We start from the raw sequence: 16,721 nt of genomic DNA, 5'->3' as shown, positions 1-16,721 counted from the left end.
AGCATTACAACAGTATATTACATATTTACAAATAGTTCAACATTCAAACGTTTTCGGCTTAACTTAAGCCTTCATCAGGAATCTGCAAACATTTATAAACTACAATAAATTTCACTTCTTGACAGTAACTAACCAACTAAACAACTGACTAAGAGCATCGAGAAAAACGCAACGATTAAAAGCAATAGAGTGGAAAACATACAGACAGACGAAAAACAAATTACATTAAGAAAAGGCATTAGGCTACATTAAGAAAAGGCATATTTGTAAATATGTAATATACTGTTGTAATGCTCAACCCTGTGTTATTGTTGTGTCTTGCCGGTCTTTGGAATAAAAATGCAAACTCTCTCCCGAAACTATAAACAGATAATAGGCTATCACATTAAATTGATCCAAGGGTATTGTACAGCTTTTGCCACACAATCATGTCCTAGGTAAACGTATCATTCTTACAAAAGAGAACTATAAATCTTTTCCGATAGGATAGATATATGTAGTCACTGACGAAGCCATACTTGTGTGACGAAAGCTTTGCAATACACTTGAATTTCGCAATTTAATAGGGTAACCTAGTCCTATACCCTACTCTCTACTTCTTTGATTAGTATTGATCGTACTACGCATCCATTTGGATCATCGGTAAATTCAAAAAATGATTTAAAAGTTCATTCACAAAATTTTATTTTCGAATTTTGTATTGAGCTGGCCAAATTACCAAATAAAATAAATATAGTCATACCGGCATACCCAATTAAAATCAATTTCAAAACTTTCACAGGCTTTTTGCTCTTTCGTATAGTGCATGAATATTTCTGTAGATTTATAATATTTTTGTGCGAATAGGTGACATGTAAAAATCTACTCCAAAAATCCCTGACGGTAAAATGTTTATAATTTTGGGCCGAAACTTCAAAGAAAATTTCCAGAGGTCTTAAAATGTCTCAGGCGTACTCATAGCATGGCTCACTCTTAGGTTACTCTTAGGCTTTACTCATAGCATGTCATAGGCTTACTCAAGACATAGGCTTACTCTGTTGCAAGAATGTAGTAGCATTGCAAGCAGCAAGACCTACCTTTTGCTTAGGACAGGGGTGGAATAGATGAATCCCTGAGATGAAACGAACAGCTAAGAGAAATTCGTATGGACAAGCTCACAAAGCGAAAAACTAACGTAATATTCCATGAATGTAGACCTGTGGATTGTGTGGTAGCCTACTTCATACGAATCGATGTGATTGAATATTTCAGTGAAAACTATCAAAATTAAATTGTGCAATTTTCCTTCAAATTGCAATCGCTTAGTCAAAACAAAAGAATCATCAATTTTAATGCAAATCAGCTCTGGAATCTAATCGAGAAGTCTATTTTTGTAGAACGGTTCAAAACAGTAAGTTGTAAAAACCCACCGCTTAAATCAGTAATTTTCAACGGGTGTTCCGCGGAAGATCATCAAGTGTTAACGCAAAAAAATTATTAGTTTAACTAGTATTCCATAAAACTCCGGTCTAAAGTCAAAATCACAAGGACCTTTGCGTTTGTCTTTCTACAATTCCTGCTCGAATATCAATTTTGTGCTCATCTATATATGCCCAGGTATAGCACTCACAAGAGCTGAAAGTGAATAAACTGTTGTTATGTTGTCTGTTTGATTACATTATTTTGTAGTTTCGTTTGGTGTTCAGCAAGATTATTTTAATGCATAAAGTGTTCCGTGGCTCAAGAAAGGTAAAAAAAAAACGCTGGTTTACCTACAGTATGTAGCCTACGTCTTTTGCCTATAGGCTATTTTGGACCATAAGCACGGCATTTGGTATGAAAAATAAACCATGAGCTTCGTTTGTCCTTGCGTAAAAAAAAAAGAAAAAAGCGACAAAACCTCAACCAGGGTTTCCCAAACGGAATCGCACATCGTAATTTTAGTGTTGCTAAAAAGATTAAAAATGGCCCTAAAGTGGATAATTTACATTAGAAACTGGACACCGAAGAATCCCATAAAAAATAATTTGCTGAAATGGGGTCTCACAATAAAAAAAAGTTTGACAAGTTCTAACTTAAACGAACTAAAATAACGTTTGCCGGTTTAAGATATGTGACGTTAAGACAGCAGTAAAACCAAAGTCTTGGATCCCGTTTTTACGTCAAGACACCACTTGACTAGGCCTATAGCAATGACTTCAGAGAAAATTAATAGAAGGAAGCCAAAGCACTTTATCAACAGAACAATAAGTTTTTTAGCAATTTCGTGTTATGACACAACCACTTCCGGGTTCGTCAAAGTATTTAATTCATGGACCTGACGTCACAACAAAACAGTTTAAGTTAGAGCATGTGTAGACAACAAAACGGGAAAGGAACGAATAGTAGTTGTATGTAGCCTAAACATAGAAGCTGTCACAAGAGATAGACTTTAATGTATATCAGTTAAATACTGTATGTTGGGAGATATGATAAGCTACTGGAGCAAATTTGTGTCTCTCGTCTATGAAAAGAAGACGTAGGATTACGTAAAGATTACGTTATTTATGATTCATACGATGTTTTATTATCGTAAGTCAAAACGTTTCTGTGTTGGTCATAGAACGGAGACTGATGCTTAAAAGCAAAACAAATTAGTAGTCCAGTCAACGAAACATTCGACGATTGCACCCGCATGGGACAACTGCAGTCAATCAGAGAATATGATTAGGTAGGCCATAATGCTATCCTATCACTGCTGAAAGAAAATATAGCATACTGTATAAAGTGCATGCACAAAGTATGCTATGCATAAATATACTATGCACAAAGTATACTATAGTATACAAGTAGTTGGCAATCTAAATAATCAATAAGCAGTCTATAGCATCTACATGTTTTGTGCAAAGTTTTAATTCTAATTGGCCTTGGTACCTTCAAATGAAGTTAAACCCTAGCAAAGACTTGGCTTGGTAATGTCTACTTCATATTAATGGCAATTATGCTCTGTAGCCTTGTAGGTTGTAGTTTAATAAATAGAAACTGCTTAAAACACACAAATCAAAGAGTAAGGCATTCAGCTTTAAAGTATAAAGGGAACTTTTCTCGCAGTGGTGGAAAGAGGAAGTAGAAAATAATCCCATCGTCAAAGAGGTTTCTCACCATGCCATGCAAATAAGCTAAAATAATGGGTCAGAAAATAGCACGTCAGGATTTGTAGAAATCACTGCTACTTGCTTTGTCACGTTCATTTCCAACTCTGCAGATCACTTCAAACAATCTTGCAGCCTAGCCTGCTGTATGAAAACAACAAGTTTGCCTAATGCATCAGATACATTAGAAAAAAAATCTAGATTCGCTACTGGCCACTACAATACTTGTTTGTTTATTTTGTTTGTTGGCTGCTGCGAAAAAAGATGCACAACGAATCAAAACACAATGTACATATCAAAAGAAAGAAAATGATGAAAGCATCACAACAGCGGGATGCTGCGAAGTGACCATTCAAGGTCTTCAAGTCAAGCAGCCACCCCTTAACTCATCAACGATAACTTAATTATAATTGGCTGATTGAGAAAAAGACATACTAATAAATAAATAACAGTGAAGCTGTCCAAGATGATAAAAAAAAACAAACAAAAAAAATTCAGGTAGGCCAACGTAGCCTGTGTTACAATTCCAAGTCTGATTAGTAATTTAGCATTTGCCTAATATGTGTCAATAATTTTCTTTTTGTACATTCTTTTAAAAGTTGTGAAGGAGGATTTGCGAATTTCATCTGGTATGTTATTCCAAATTTTTGCGCCAGAGTATTTTATTGAGCGCTGTAGTTTTGTGGCTCCGTATCGATAATAATAGTAATCTAGGTTGGTCGAGTTTCGAGTAGCAAAGTTGTGAATTTCGTTGCATTTTTTAAAGTAGTTTTGAAAAGTGCCGGGTAATGAGTTAAAATTAAACTGGTACATAAATTTAGCAATACTGAAGGCAAGTTACGCTCGAATGAAAATTTCTTTGATCGAGGCGAGGTATTTCAGCAAGAAGATTACTTTAGGCTACTTTAAAACAAACTACTTTAAAACAAACCGAAACTAATAAATTGTAAAGTCTAACAAAGTTAGGTTCTAAAATTTTTTCACAGACGAATAACATGCATAAAGCTGTTTTGCTTATATTTGTTTACTTTATATTACGACCGTGCCATTGTGTGACGTGGACTCGGAAGCTATTGGATTCTTACGACACAGGCAAGTTCGCTGTGGTGATATGTCTAAGATGTAACTAAGAGGAAGGAAACACTCTCTGTGTGGGAATTTTTATCCTCGGACTAAGAGAGCTTCCTTGAGAGCTTAATCCTGGCAGTTTTTAAATAAGCTACTTGTAGAGGCTTTGAACCACTGACGCAGGCCTACGTTCATCCAGTTTTATGTAAAACCATGACTTCATCTACATCAGCCTGCTACCTTGTGCCAAACGTATTAAAATATGACTAGTAAGTCAATATAGGCTACTAAACCACTTTGGCTTAAACTTCCATTTACGTTAGTAGGCCTACTTCATGTAGCTCAGAAGGCTTGAAATCACAATCCCGCAACCAAGAGCAGCCCATGCCTCATATTTAAAAAATATTTTCTGTTGTCTTTGTGAAAGTAGTATAATAAATCTATTTGCTCCAACAGATTTCAGAAAATTCAGTTTCTTCTGCACAAACGAGACAGCAAATGAAGAACTGAAAACCCAACGGTGCATGAGTGCCAACCTTACACTTGTGAGAAAAATTGACGCTTCATTATTCTTGGATACGCCATCAAGAAATTCGTCAACTCCACAGGCTTTTTTGCTAAAACGAGCAAGAGGGCTACTGGGCCAAAGTTACTGCACAGCGATCGACGACTGTCGTATAGACCGTTTGGCAGAGTTGTGTTTCCCGGAGGAGTTTCGCAGAAAAGGTAAAGGCAGCATGGTGAAACCCAGATAAAAGTAAAACTCGCGCTATACTTCTCTGAACAATGCAACCTTTTTGTATATAAGCCAGACTTTGCATATCTACTTCTTATAGTTTTTAAACATTTTAAAACTTTAGATTGATACTTTGAGATTGATACAAAATTTTTAGTTTGAGTTTATGTTTTCAAGTTTGTCCGCGAAATGTAAGGACGCTTACAACTTTTCTTTGAGTGTAGGGAAAGGCGGACCAAAACGGACATAGGCCTACAAACTTTAAAGTGCTCTGTTTGACCAAACCAATCAGATATCATGGGCCTATTGCGTTTTTGAATGAACATGTCACATAGCAACAACTGCCCAGAGTATGATGAAACTTAATGTGTTTTTCTTTCTTTGTTTATTTACAAAAAAGATTTTTGTCTTGGTGTCCGTTTTATCCCGCCATTAGTTGTCAAGATCAAGCGAATTTTTATAAACTTGTCAGTGTAATTATCCATACATAAAAGCAATTAAACTTGGTAACCAGTAAATTCATTATAAATGAAGATTTCGCCGCCGTAAAGGCAGCTTCTTCAGTATGCTTATTCAAATAGAATCAAACCAACTCTTTGTTAAACAGTGTTTGACAAATGCCTCTTTGCTGGTTACAGGTTTCCAAAACAGACTAGCTATCTGTTTGAAAACAATTTCCACGCTAAGATCATATTGTTTCTTTTAAGCTGCGTTGCAAGTGATATAGATGGAGGAGACTGGGGTAAAGCGTGCAATGGGGTGAGATGAGCAATCCCTGTTTTTGAAAAAAACTAGTCGGCAAACTTTTTTTTTCTTTGTCCTGAGTGTATTACACGTAATGCTACTTCATTCGATATAATTGTCCAGTAAGCATCGCAATTTACAATGGCATGCCATTAGGTTATGGTGGTTTCTGTAGAAAAATCCATTTTTTTTTTGGTTGCAAAAATTGAATATGTTTTATTGTTACACTAAGTAAATCAAATTTGGTTTCTTGCTTTGGTATAATATTGTAAGAATATTCAATAAAAACTTCAGGGTTTGTCCGTGTAAAAGTTTTTGAAACATTTTCATTTTTTTTTAAGAAGTCAGGATGCAGTAAAGTGTGCGACTGAAGAAGATAACATTGAGCAGTTGCTCCACTTACCCCAAAAGAAATAGCCTTGTAAGCAATTTAATTTTTAAAGTATTAAATTTGTGTTTTTTAGCTTAATTGTGTAGGTTAATATAAGCAATGTAGTGTCATGTTTTAAAGCAATGCCTCGCAGCTATGAAAAAGACTGGCAGGGAAATGCTTCAACTCAATAGAGTTGCTCAACTTACCCCAGGTCATTGCTTAATTTACCTCATGAAATTTTGTTGGGATAAGTTGAGCAATATGCATATAAATGTTAATAACTTTTAAAATAATACATTAACCACAGGGTGATCACACTCAATCTAAAATGTAGCTAATTTATTTGTGCTTTAAGTTTGCCCTTTTAAAATTTTCCAAGCAAACCGCTTTTTTGCAAAAGTAACTTGAGTAAAAAAGTAGCCTACTCATCTTATCCCACTCTCCCCTAAGTTCGTTTTACCCCAATCATCCATTGTCCGTTTTGCCACAAACATGCTACTCAAAAAAAGCCTGTAACTATAAGCAAAAATAAAATATGCAGAAAGCTCATTTTTTGGAAGATAATGATTTATTACCCAATACCCATTCATGTTCAAAACTAAAAAAAAACTAATTTTTTTCAAAAAACAGCTAACTATTATCACATTTATGTGGACAAGTTTTTATAACAATGAGCTGAGAAAACTATTTCAACTTCTTGGCCTCCGAATGTGACACGAGGATTTCCAACTTTTTGATGTATTTATTCAAGCAGTTTTTAGAAGATAAAGAAAAAGTGTGTTATTTTTATATGTAGTTTTTTTCAAAATAGCAAATGTCTGCTTTGCCCAGCCTTCTCCTATTTGATCTATTAAGCAAATTTTCCACTTCTTCTTTGTATGAGCATTTTCTTCGCCACTCCAAGGGGCGAGGGGTTCTGCCTTTTATCACCCTTGAGCAGTGGCGGCGACTCGGTCTAGAATGTTTTTTTCTTCCACTAACTGAAGCACATTTACAGTTCAGGCCAGAGGAAACAACTCATTTAACCCTGGTAACAGAAACCCTTGTTCGGTGGCTTCCTGCATAACAGACAACCACGTGATTGAATGTATCAATCCAAATACTAACATGAAGTGTATTGTTTGCAGCTCAAAAGGTAAGATGGTTTGTAAAATGTTAGTTTGTGCTGTGAAGGGTAGTGCCAAGCAAATAGCTAGCCTACACAACTGAACAGTAAACCCGAGCATGCAATAGCAAAATTGGTAACTACAGACAAGAATAGCAGATTTTCATCAATTTAGCTCTTTAAACATATCAAATGAAAAACTATTATTATTGTAACTGTCTCCGCCGCCAATGTAGCCAAATCGTGGCTTCGATCAGTCTTTCAACAAGGTTGATAGGATCTCCATTCTGTTTCGTCCTTTGCGATGTTTTGCAATCGATGGAGATGTGGTGTGCTGAGCAGGGATCCCAGGCCAGCTTTTCTGATGTCAGATCTCAGCAGTTGTAATAAGTTGGTACGATGACGTCCGGTTCGGCCTTGGTACTTTTTGCTGCCAATTATTGCAAATTCAAAGGCTTTCTGGGGAGGTGAATCCTGGTGAAGTCTCAGAATGTGTCGAAACATGTTCCATCTCATGGTGGAGATCTTGCAAGACAATGCTTCACTGTTGCATATTTTGTAGAGGTTTTTGTTCGAGAAGTTCGAGAATGTTCGAGAAGTTTGAAAATGAAAAACTATGAATGTAAAGAAGTTTGATTGAATCTTTATCCTCGGACTAGAAAAGCTTTCTGCAGAGCTTAATCCTGGCAGTTTTGCATAGGCCTACTTGAGGCTTTGAATCACTGACGCAGGCCCGTTCACCGAGATTGACAGAGTGAAGTTTCAGATTGTTGAAGTCTTGTTGCCGGGGAACTATTCCATCCATTAGATGCCGCTGAATAGAGAGCAGTCCTTGACGTGCGTTGCTCAAGCGCACAGTTTGCACGAAATTGAATGATGGATGAAGAATGTGCGCTATTCCTCTGTTGTCATGGATGACATTTAGCAGCATTAGTTAATTGTAGCGAAAAATAAGCCTATATTTTCAAAATTAAGGCTGCAGAATCGGGCAAATAATATACGACTCCGACTTCTCGGTTTAGTTGGCCAATTCCGACTTTAGAGTCGCCACATTTGTTTAATTAACAGTAGGGGGAGACCGGGGCTAGTTGTAACATTTTTTGAATTATTAATTATATGTCTGTAAAAACAAGTCGGAGCGAATATTTTGGAGATTAGTTGTATAAGTAGACTATTTACGCATATTATTCCACCTAAAGCCCTGTGATATGTATTAAAGATTTTGAGAAAATTGGCCTAGAAAAGCTTCAATCGGGCGTTACAACTTGCCCCGGATCTGGGGCAAGTGGTAATACAGACAGGGGCAAGTTGTAACAGAATATTTTTGCTGCTAATAAATAGCAAACACTTTACTAACATTCACTTTTGCTCAAGAAAGGTTTATTCACTCCTCAAGGTCAGAAAATGTTCACCAGAAGGTACACACTGAAGCAAAACTGCACACAATATAATGGGCATTTCAAAAATTCACATTTTTCCTTTACTCCTCACAAAGGTGACAATAATACTTTGGCAATCCCTCGGTACATTGAGAATGCGACCAACCATGGCACTTTTCACACCTGACCCAGTTTTCTCCCGGTCTACTGTTCGAATACGCTTCGAAGCACACCAAACAATACCATTCGGTTTTCTTCGAGCAGCCTTGTTTCTTTTTCTTTTCAAAAGCAAGCTTTCGCTTCTTTGTGTGTTTGGATTTGGAAGCATGTTGCTCTTCTTCAAGCGTCTCTTTTTCCGGTGTGTCTGTCAAGATTGCAGACTGCTTAGTTTTGCGTTTCTTTGCCCCAACTTTTCTAGGTGCAGCCTTAGGCAGTCCTCCCATTACTTGGATAGGAGAAAACACTGCTGAACCAGCACTCAAAGAAACAGAAGGACTTGGTGTTTCACTTGAACGAAGAGAAGTAGAAGATGTTGCAACTGAAGGTTGATCAGTAGAAACATCCTCACTTGGAGTGATATTGGATTGTTCATGACTTGTTATCTCAGTGGAAGTATTTTCATCAGTGACCCAAATTATGCAAAGATGCTAAACAAAGGTGGTGGGAAAATCAATGCAGTGAAATAGAACATCTAGAAGCATCTCATAAGTCACTTGAATTACACAATAAAGTTAAACAGCTAACATGTTTGAAGAAAGTTGAACAAGCAAACAGCTGCATCATGGATAGTGGAGGAAAAATGTTATTTTAGGAAGAGGATATAAAGAGTAGATGGGAAGAGTATGTAACAGAATTATATGATGATGATAGAACATGTAGGGGAGGGTGGGGTAAGATGAGCAGCTTTTTGCTTAAGTCACTTTTACAAAAGAACGGGTTGTTTTGGAAAATTTTAAGAAGGTGAACTTAAAGCACTAATGAATCAGCTACATTTTAGATTGAGTTTTATCACCTTGCGATTTTTATATTTTTTTATATTGATACTTATTTGCGTGTTGCTCAACTTACCCCGGCATAAATTGTATGGGGTAAATTGAGCAATGACCTGGGGTAAGTTGTGCAATTCGATTAAGTTGAAGCATTCCCCTGTCAGTTTGTTTGTATTATTACGAGGCATTATGCTTTACAACACAACACTGCTTTTTTTATCGAATACGAACCTAAAAAGACACAAATTCAGCAGTTCAAACATTAAATAAGCTAAGGCTATTTCTTTTGGGGTAAGTTGAGCAACTGCTCCAAGATACGTCAATTAGCATTGCACATTTTACCCCATCCTGATTTTTTTGACAAAATTACAAATATTTAAAAAACTACAAGACTAACCAACCTGAAGGTTTTATTGAATATCCTCACACTTTATACTTACCAATACAAAAAAACAGATTTGATTTACATAGTGTAACAATAAAGTTATTCAGTTTTTGGCAAAAAAATAAAAATTTCGATTTTTCGACATAAACAATATAATTGCGTGCCATTGTAAAATGCAACTCGCAGTGGACATAACAAATACATTGAATGAAGTGGTATTATGAGTGATATATCCAGAATAAAACAATAATAATTCCGCCGACTCGTTTTTCCAAAAACAGGGGTTGCTCATCTTACCCCATTGCACACTTTACCCCAGTCTCCCCTATGCCTGAAATTACCAATAATGAAGGAGAAGAAATATTGATATCTGAAGTTGAGAAAGCCATTCAAGATCTGAAATGTAATAAAGCTGCAGGAAAGGATAACATTTATCCAGAAATGCTAAAAGCACTCAATGGCATAAGTTTAAAACGCATACACAAATTATGTAATGAAATATAGGGGAAGGTCTAGTTAGTTGAGCCAGAAATCGATTTTTCTGCAATAAAAATTTAACGACAAACTTTACCAAAAATCCGAATCCATCATGATAAATTTCAGTCTTATGCGGTTCTTGTGAACATGTTTGTGTTTGCGACTGACCCCGATTTATATCATTTATCGGCATTTTAAAATTGAAATTTAGCCGGCTCAAATCATACCCTAAATTTCACGGTTGAGCCACCCGTTGTTCACGGTTGATCCACCATTATTTCACTTCCAAAAGATATCCCAAAACAGAGCTCAATCTGCATCAAACACAATAAACTCTTCTCTTAAACATCTTGCAAATAAATAATCAAAAAAAGTTTAAACGATGTATTGTGTCTAGTGTCTTAAAATGAAAGAACAGTGAACACTGAACGAATAGAAATTTATATTTCTGAAAACACTGAGAATCATTGAATAGGAAACTTTGCACGAAGGTGTTTTTACCTTTCTGAAACGATTTCGCGAGGTTTGTGAAGAAAACGAACATTAGCAACCAGTGGCGTGGCTATCGAGAAAAATATAAGGGGGGTAGTGCTAAAGAAAATTACCCTCAAACTGGCGCATTACAAAAAAAACTACTCTTATGGAAGTTTAAGGGGGGCAGTGGACCGCCCCCGGCTAGGACACCAGTTCTACGCATCAATTACAGTACGGTACAACAAAATTAGGGCAGTACTTAAGGACTATCGGCTCATAAACTACATTCCTTATGATAAAGGCATGGCTCAACCGTGAACATTGCAAGTGGCTCAACTGTTAACATCGCCGCCATTTTCAAAATTCATAAAAAATTGCCAAGAACCAACTGGCTAATCAAGCAACGAGAACTACTAAAACAAAGAGTAAGTTATCCTCACCTATCCCAGTATTTCCATTAAGACAACGATGAAACATCGTAGGAAAAAAAAACACATTTCTTATTTTTCTCAAAACTACTTTTACCCACCATTTTACATTTAACTGCTTCACAATTTTTCTGCTTGTAGAAAATCCCTAAAACTACATGTGCTGATGGACTTCAAGTTTTTCCATATTTTTGTTATGAAACGGTTGACTAATCATGCACGACGTTGCGATAAAACCGGATGGATCAACCGTTACCCGGCTCAACTAACCAAACCTTCCCCTATATGACTGGATTTATACCTAAAGAAATGAATGAAACTGTTTTTGTCAGACTACCAAAGAAATCCAAAGCAAAGAACTGCAGTGACTTTAGAACATTAAGTTTGATCAGTCATGTACTGAAAATTTTGTTAAGAATAATTTTATTAAGAAATCGAAAATCTATTGAGAATGAGGTTAGCATGACTCAAAGTGGATTTATAACTGGTAAAGGAACACGAGAGGGTATACTTAACTTCAGAACAATTTGTGAGAGTTACAATGCAGTAAATAAAGATGTATATGCATGTTTTATTGATTATGAGAAAGCATTTGATAGAGTTAACCATGAGAAACTGATTCATTGTTTGTCCAATATTGGTATGAATGGCAAAGACTTACGTTTTATTATCAATTTGTACTGGAATCAAAAAGCATTTATTCGCATGGAAAAAGATTTGTCTAAAGGAATTGATATCAAGCGTGGAGTACGCCAAGGATGTGTACTTTCTCCATGTCTTTTTAATTTATATACAGAAATGATTTTTCGATCCATTGATTATATGAGAGGAGTAAAAGTTGGTGGCTTGAATATAACAAATTTACGCTATGCTGATGATACTGTTCTGTTGGCTGAATCACAAGAAGATCTTCAAGAAATATTGGACAATGTTAACTCAATTGGTAAAGAATTTAATATGAAAATTAACGCTAAAAAGACCAAATCAATGATAATCTCAAAATCACCAGACACTTCAGTACTCCAAATTATAATTGACAACGAAATTATACAAAAAGTAAAATCTTTTTCATATCTTGGTCATTTAATAACTGAAGATGGGAGGTGTGACCATGAAATTCTTAGACGGATAGAAATTGCAAGAACTACATTTGGAAAAATGAAAAATATTTTAACCAATCAACGTTTAAATTTATCAACTCGTCTCAGGATATTAAAATGCTATATTTGGTCGACCCTATTATACAATTCCGAAACTTGGACAATGTCACAAAAAATGGAGAAACGGATCGATGCCTTCGAGCTCTGGACATACAGGCAAATGTTAAAAATTTCATGGAAACAAAAGATCACTAACGATGAAGTACTCTCCAAATTCAATTCAAGCAAAATGCTCTTACAAACAGTCAAAAGAAGAAAATTGAAGTATTTCGGACACACAATAAGGCAAAATTCATTACAAAGATCATTAATAGAAGGGAAGATAAATGGTAAAAGAAGTAAAGGCAGACCAAGAATGATTTGGACAACAAACATCACAAAATGGACAAAATTAACTTATGAATGTGCAGTACGCACAGCTCATGGTCGAGAACAATGGCGCATTGTATCCAACCCTCCATACGAGGAAGGAACAAAATGATGATGATGATAGGTAGAGCAGGGGCAGCATTAACATGGATAGGGTCATCTCTATCAGTAACAGAAGCAGGAGTAAACTCATGATCTTCAAAGATATTTGGATTAAAAGGCATAATGCCAGTTTTTTTAAACCCATTCATGATATTGATTGGGGTGTTGGCTCTTGGTAAAGCTTCATTAAGAATGGCTGGCAGATGATAAATTGACATTACTTCACCAGGATGATTTTTCATCCAATTATCCTGTGCACTAGCAAGATATTTCTTAAGAGGCCCATAAATTGAAACATCCAGAGGCTGGAGTTTATGGGTAGTGTGCGGAGGAAAAGACAGAAACACAATCCCATTTTCTTTGGCTAAGTTCAGTACAGAAATAGACAAATGTGCAGAATACTTGTCTAGCAGTAGCAAAACAGGGGTTTCTTTACTGGGTCACACATGCTTAATAAAGTGATGCATAAACTCCAAGAATTGAGCTTCCTGCATCCATCCTGAACCATTTGCTACACCAATGCAGCCAAGTGGTCCCCCACGATTAACCAGTCCCTATACATTTTTCTAGGAAAAATCAATATTGGCGGCATATTATTTCCGGTGGCATTAACTGCTTAACAAACAGTCACCAATTCTCCCCTTTTGCTTGAAGTAATAGCACCAACTTGTCTGCTGCCTTTTCGAGCCACAACTTTACGAGGCTTTTGCACAGTTGTGACCCCTGTCTCATCCAAATTCCAAATGTCAGAGGCTTTAAATTTGTAACGATTCAAAACTTCACTAAGTTTGCTGAAATCCAACTGAACATTGTGTTTATTAAAGCTTGTTGCCCTTGCTATATAATTACGCATAATTGTAACAGTTACCAAGTAATCTAGTTCATTTACTGCCAAAGAACATAACACAGCTCTTGTTACATCTTGCCCCAATAACAGTTAGCCATAAACTGTTCGATATTTCACCAATAAAATGCCACATATTTTTGGTCAACTTTAATTTTTTAAATGCCTAAAGTAAATGGTTATATCAAAAAAAAAGACCAGCCCTCTAGCTTACTTTTTCTTGTCGTAGTAACTACAAGTTTATTTTTCTAAAATTTTACTTTCAGTAGGCAAAAAATGCTTTTCGTTATAACTCAACTGTACGGAGAGATATTGAAACGAGGGTTTCTCTGTAACTTGATAGAGGGCGCTATAGAGAAATATATTTTTCTGTTTAGCCTAGTTGGGGCAAAAATGAGAGTGTTACAACTTACCCCTGTTACTTTTAGCCCCGGTCTCCCCTACTTTTGTTTAAGTTGTAATCAAAACTAAAACGGCGACTTTCACAAAAAACGGCAAGAACAAACACTTCTATTTTCTGGTAAAGTTTTAGAACACAAGATGGAAAATAAGTAGTCTAACAATATTATGGGAAAAGATTGCCAACATAAATTTTATTGTTTATCGTTTTGAAGCAAACCGAAGTTTGCCTATTTTTAACGACTCCGGACACGCCAAAATCCCTTCAACCCCACAGCCCTGGTAAAAACCAGCCAAAAATAAATAGGTAAAACTGAATCATAAACGCCTTGTCATACAAAATAAAACGACATTCATAATATGTTAAGCTGAAACGGCTTCTTTTCAACTTTTAACCATCAGGCTAAGTTTGAATACGCTACAATAAACTACTGTAGCCTATATATTAAGGTTAATCGACAACTGAATCAAATCGTTGATGCATTTTCAGGAACTGCGGAAATGACCGACGAAGAACAAATGAGAGAAATGCTCGGACGTCTTTTGATGAACTACACTGGTAGCCAAATAATACAATATGACGACTTTGTATTTCCTGTGATGAAACGAAATCTATTTCTACTGAAAATTATCTGTAAAGCTTCTACTGTATACCTACACTTTGCTACCTTCCATGCACCTCAACATAGGCTACTAACTAAACGTGCCTGGCCACTCGAACAAAATGCTTTTTTAAATCTTTATCTCCAGCGTCAATGCAAAATCGAAAAAGTTAGAAAAAAATTCTTTTAAGTCGAAAGGTTCGCACAAAAAATAATAGGCTATGGTACCTGAAGCACTGAACATCCTGGTCTTAACATTGGAAGTCATTGTGTTCCTGTTTTCTTTCGCTTGCAAACACATTTTGACCAGTTTCAGTGCTTTTGAGGAATATTGCTTCTTTGCGGTAACCAACATCTCAAGTGACCAACACTTTCTAAAAATCGTGATATTTTGAAAAAAAAACAACTATGCAATGTGCTTGTTCCCTTTGAGTAAACTGCTATAGGTTATGCAAAACTAAAATAGTAACAAACTAGCGAAATGTTTGAAATCACGGAGTCTAAATCTCGACTAAGTTAAAATTGACTGAAAATAAGACGCAATACTTTTTCAATAACTTAGCATAAGTTATAACTTATCATAACTGAGTTGAGTGGTAAAACCACAGGTGGTCTGCGAAGTTGGGTAACACTATCAATCAGGTGTAAGAAAGACCGACGCAACGACAGACCGTCTGCTCGTACCCTACATGTTAGAAATACAATTGACAGCTCAAATTTTAAAAATTTGGGAGGGGCCATGCCCCTCTCCTTCCCCTCAGTGGTTACGCGCCGGGCTCAAGATCACACGGCGCTGGTTCGACTCTCGGGGTGTGCGTTTGAGCAACGCATTTCAGGACTGCTCTCCATTCAGCGGCACCTAGTGAATGGAATAATTTCTCGGCAACAAGACTTCAACAATCGGAAAACTTCACTCTGCCAATCTCGGTAACCGGCCCTGCGTCAAGTGCCTCTACAAGTATGCGAACAAGTACCAGGAATAACCTATCAAGGCTTTGTCAGTCCGAGGATAAAGATTCAAAAACCAAACCAAACCAAGATCATATAAAATTTATTAGATAGCAATAAAGATGACTGTGTTGTTTGTTTCCTGATTCCCACTACAGGTAGCCAATGTCAAAAAGACACGACCTTGTACGCTAAGTTATGTGACCGGACCAACAAAATAGCTAGCTGCTGTAAATGATAGGCTACCAATTTTTGTGCAACGTACAGATCAAATTAAAGACGGTGCCACAGGAGAGGAAGCACAGAATCACACCTCAACACTACTACAGGAATTTGAAGCAATGTCGGCACATCTTGCAAGATTACGGAACAGCAGTTTCCATCTGCCAAACTTGTCGGTTCATGTCACTCCAGTCAACACCGCAGAAGGGAGAATTCTTAAATTGGATGATAATTCTAACGTTATTATCCCAAAATCCTCCATACGTGGATCTATCGACGTAAGTTAAGAACTTAGCATTTGTAATGTGATTTTAAAATAAAGAAATTCTTTAAATTGCCAAGGTTAAGCTTCCGAAATGGCGTCGTAATTCCGGGAACATAAACTTGTACAATAAACAAGGAGAAATACACTCTGATAAAATTTGGAGTCCAACCCACAAACATGTTCGATATGAATTCGTCTACACTATCTGTCACGTGAAACATGCTTAAGTTGTGGATTGATGCTTACGTTACAAAATATTGAGAGCATGAACAATAGGCTACTGGGACTCGGTGGCGTTGACAGGGGTACTTTTTGATACGGCATCACTACAGACCCTTGAAAACACAGCATGTTCTTTTGATCTCTACTTTTGTGTGAGGCCCAAGCCTTTTATTATTAGCCTACACCAGGGACAAATTATCCTCTCAACGCCCTTGCTTAATGCTTGCCTTGAATTATTTGAAAGCAGCGAAGACGTAAAGTTTTCTGAAGCCAAACTTTTACCGTTGGCTCAATTTCTTGTTTGTCCATAAAAACAGGCC

The 16,721-nt window shown here is 36.5% G+C and overlaps 1 protein-coding gene across 1 annotated transcript; it reads left to right on the top strand.

Annotated features, from left to right (window-relative positions):
* Nucleotides 1-4,105: 4,105 nt before the first annotated feature.
* On the top strand, nucleotides 4,106-14,934 carry LOC145784032 (uncharacterized). Its single transcript, XM_082595789.1, has 4 exons — nucleotides 4,106-4,202; nucleotides 4,635-4,904; nucleotides 7,029-7,166; nucleotides 14,633-14,934. The coding sequence occupies exons 1-4, from the start codon at nucleotides 4,106-4,108 to the stop codon at nucleotides 14,932-14,934; spliced, it is 807 nt and encodes a 268-aa protein (XP_082451915.1).
* Nucleotides 14,935-16,721: the final 1,787 nt, after the last annotated feature.

This window comes from Aplidium turbinatum, chromosome 15 (assembly GCF_918807975.1).
Source record: "Aplidium turbinatum chromosome 15, kaAplTurb1.1, whole genome shotgun sequence".
Classification (NCBI taxonomy): domain Eukaryota; kingdom Metazoa; phylum Chordata; class Ascidiacea; order Aplousobranchia; family Polyclinidae; genus Aplidium; species Aplidium turbinatum.
This window is presented reverse-complemented; position numbering and strand designations above follow the sequence as displayed.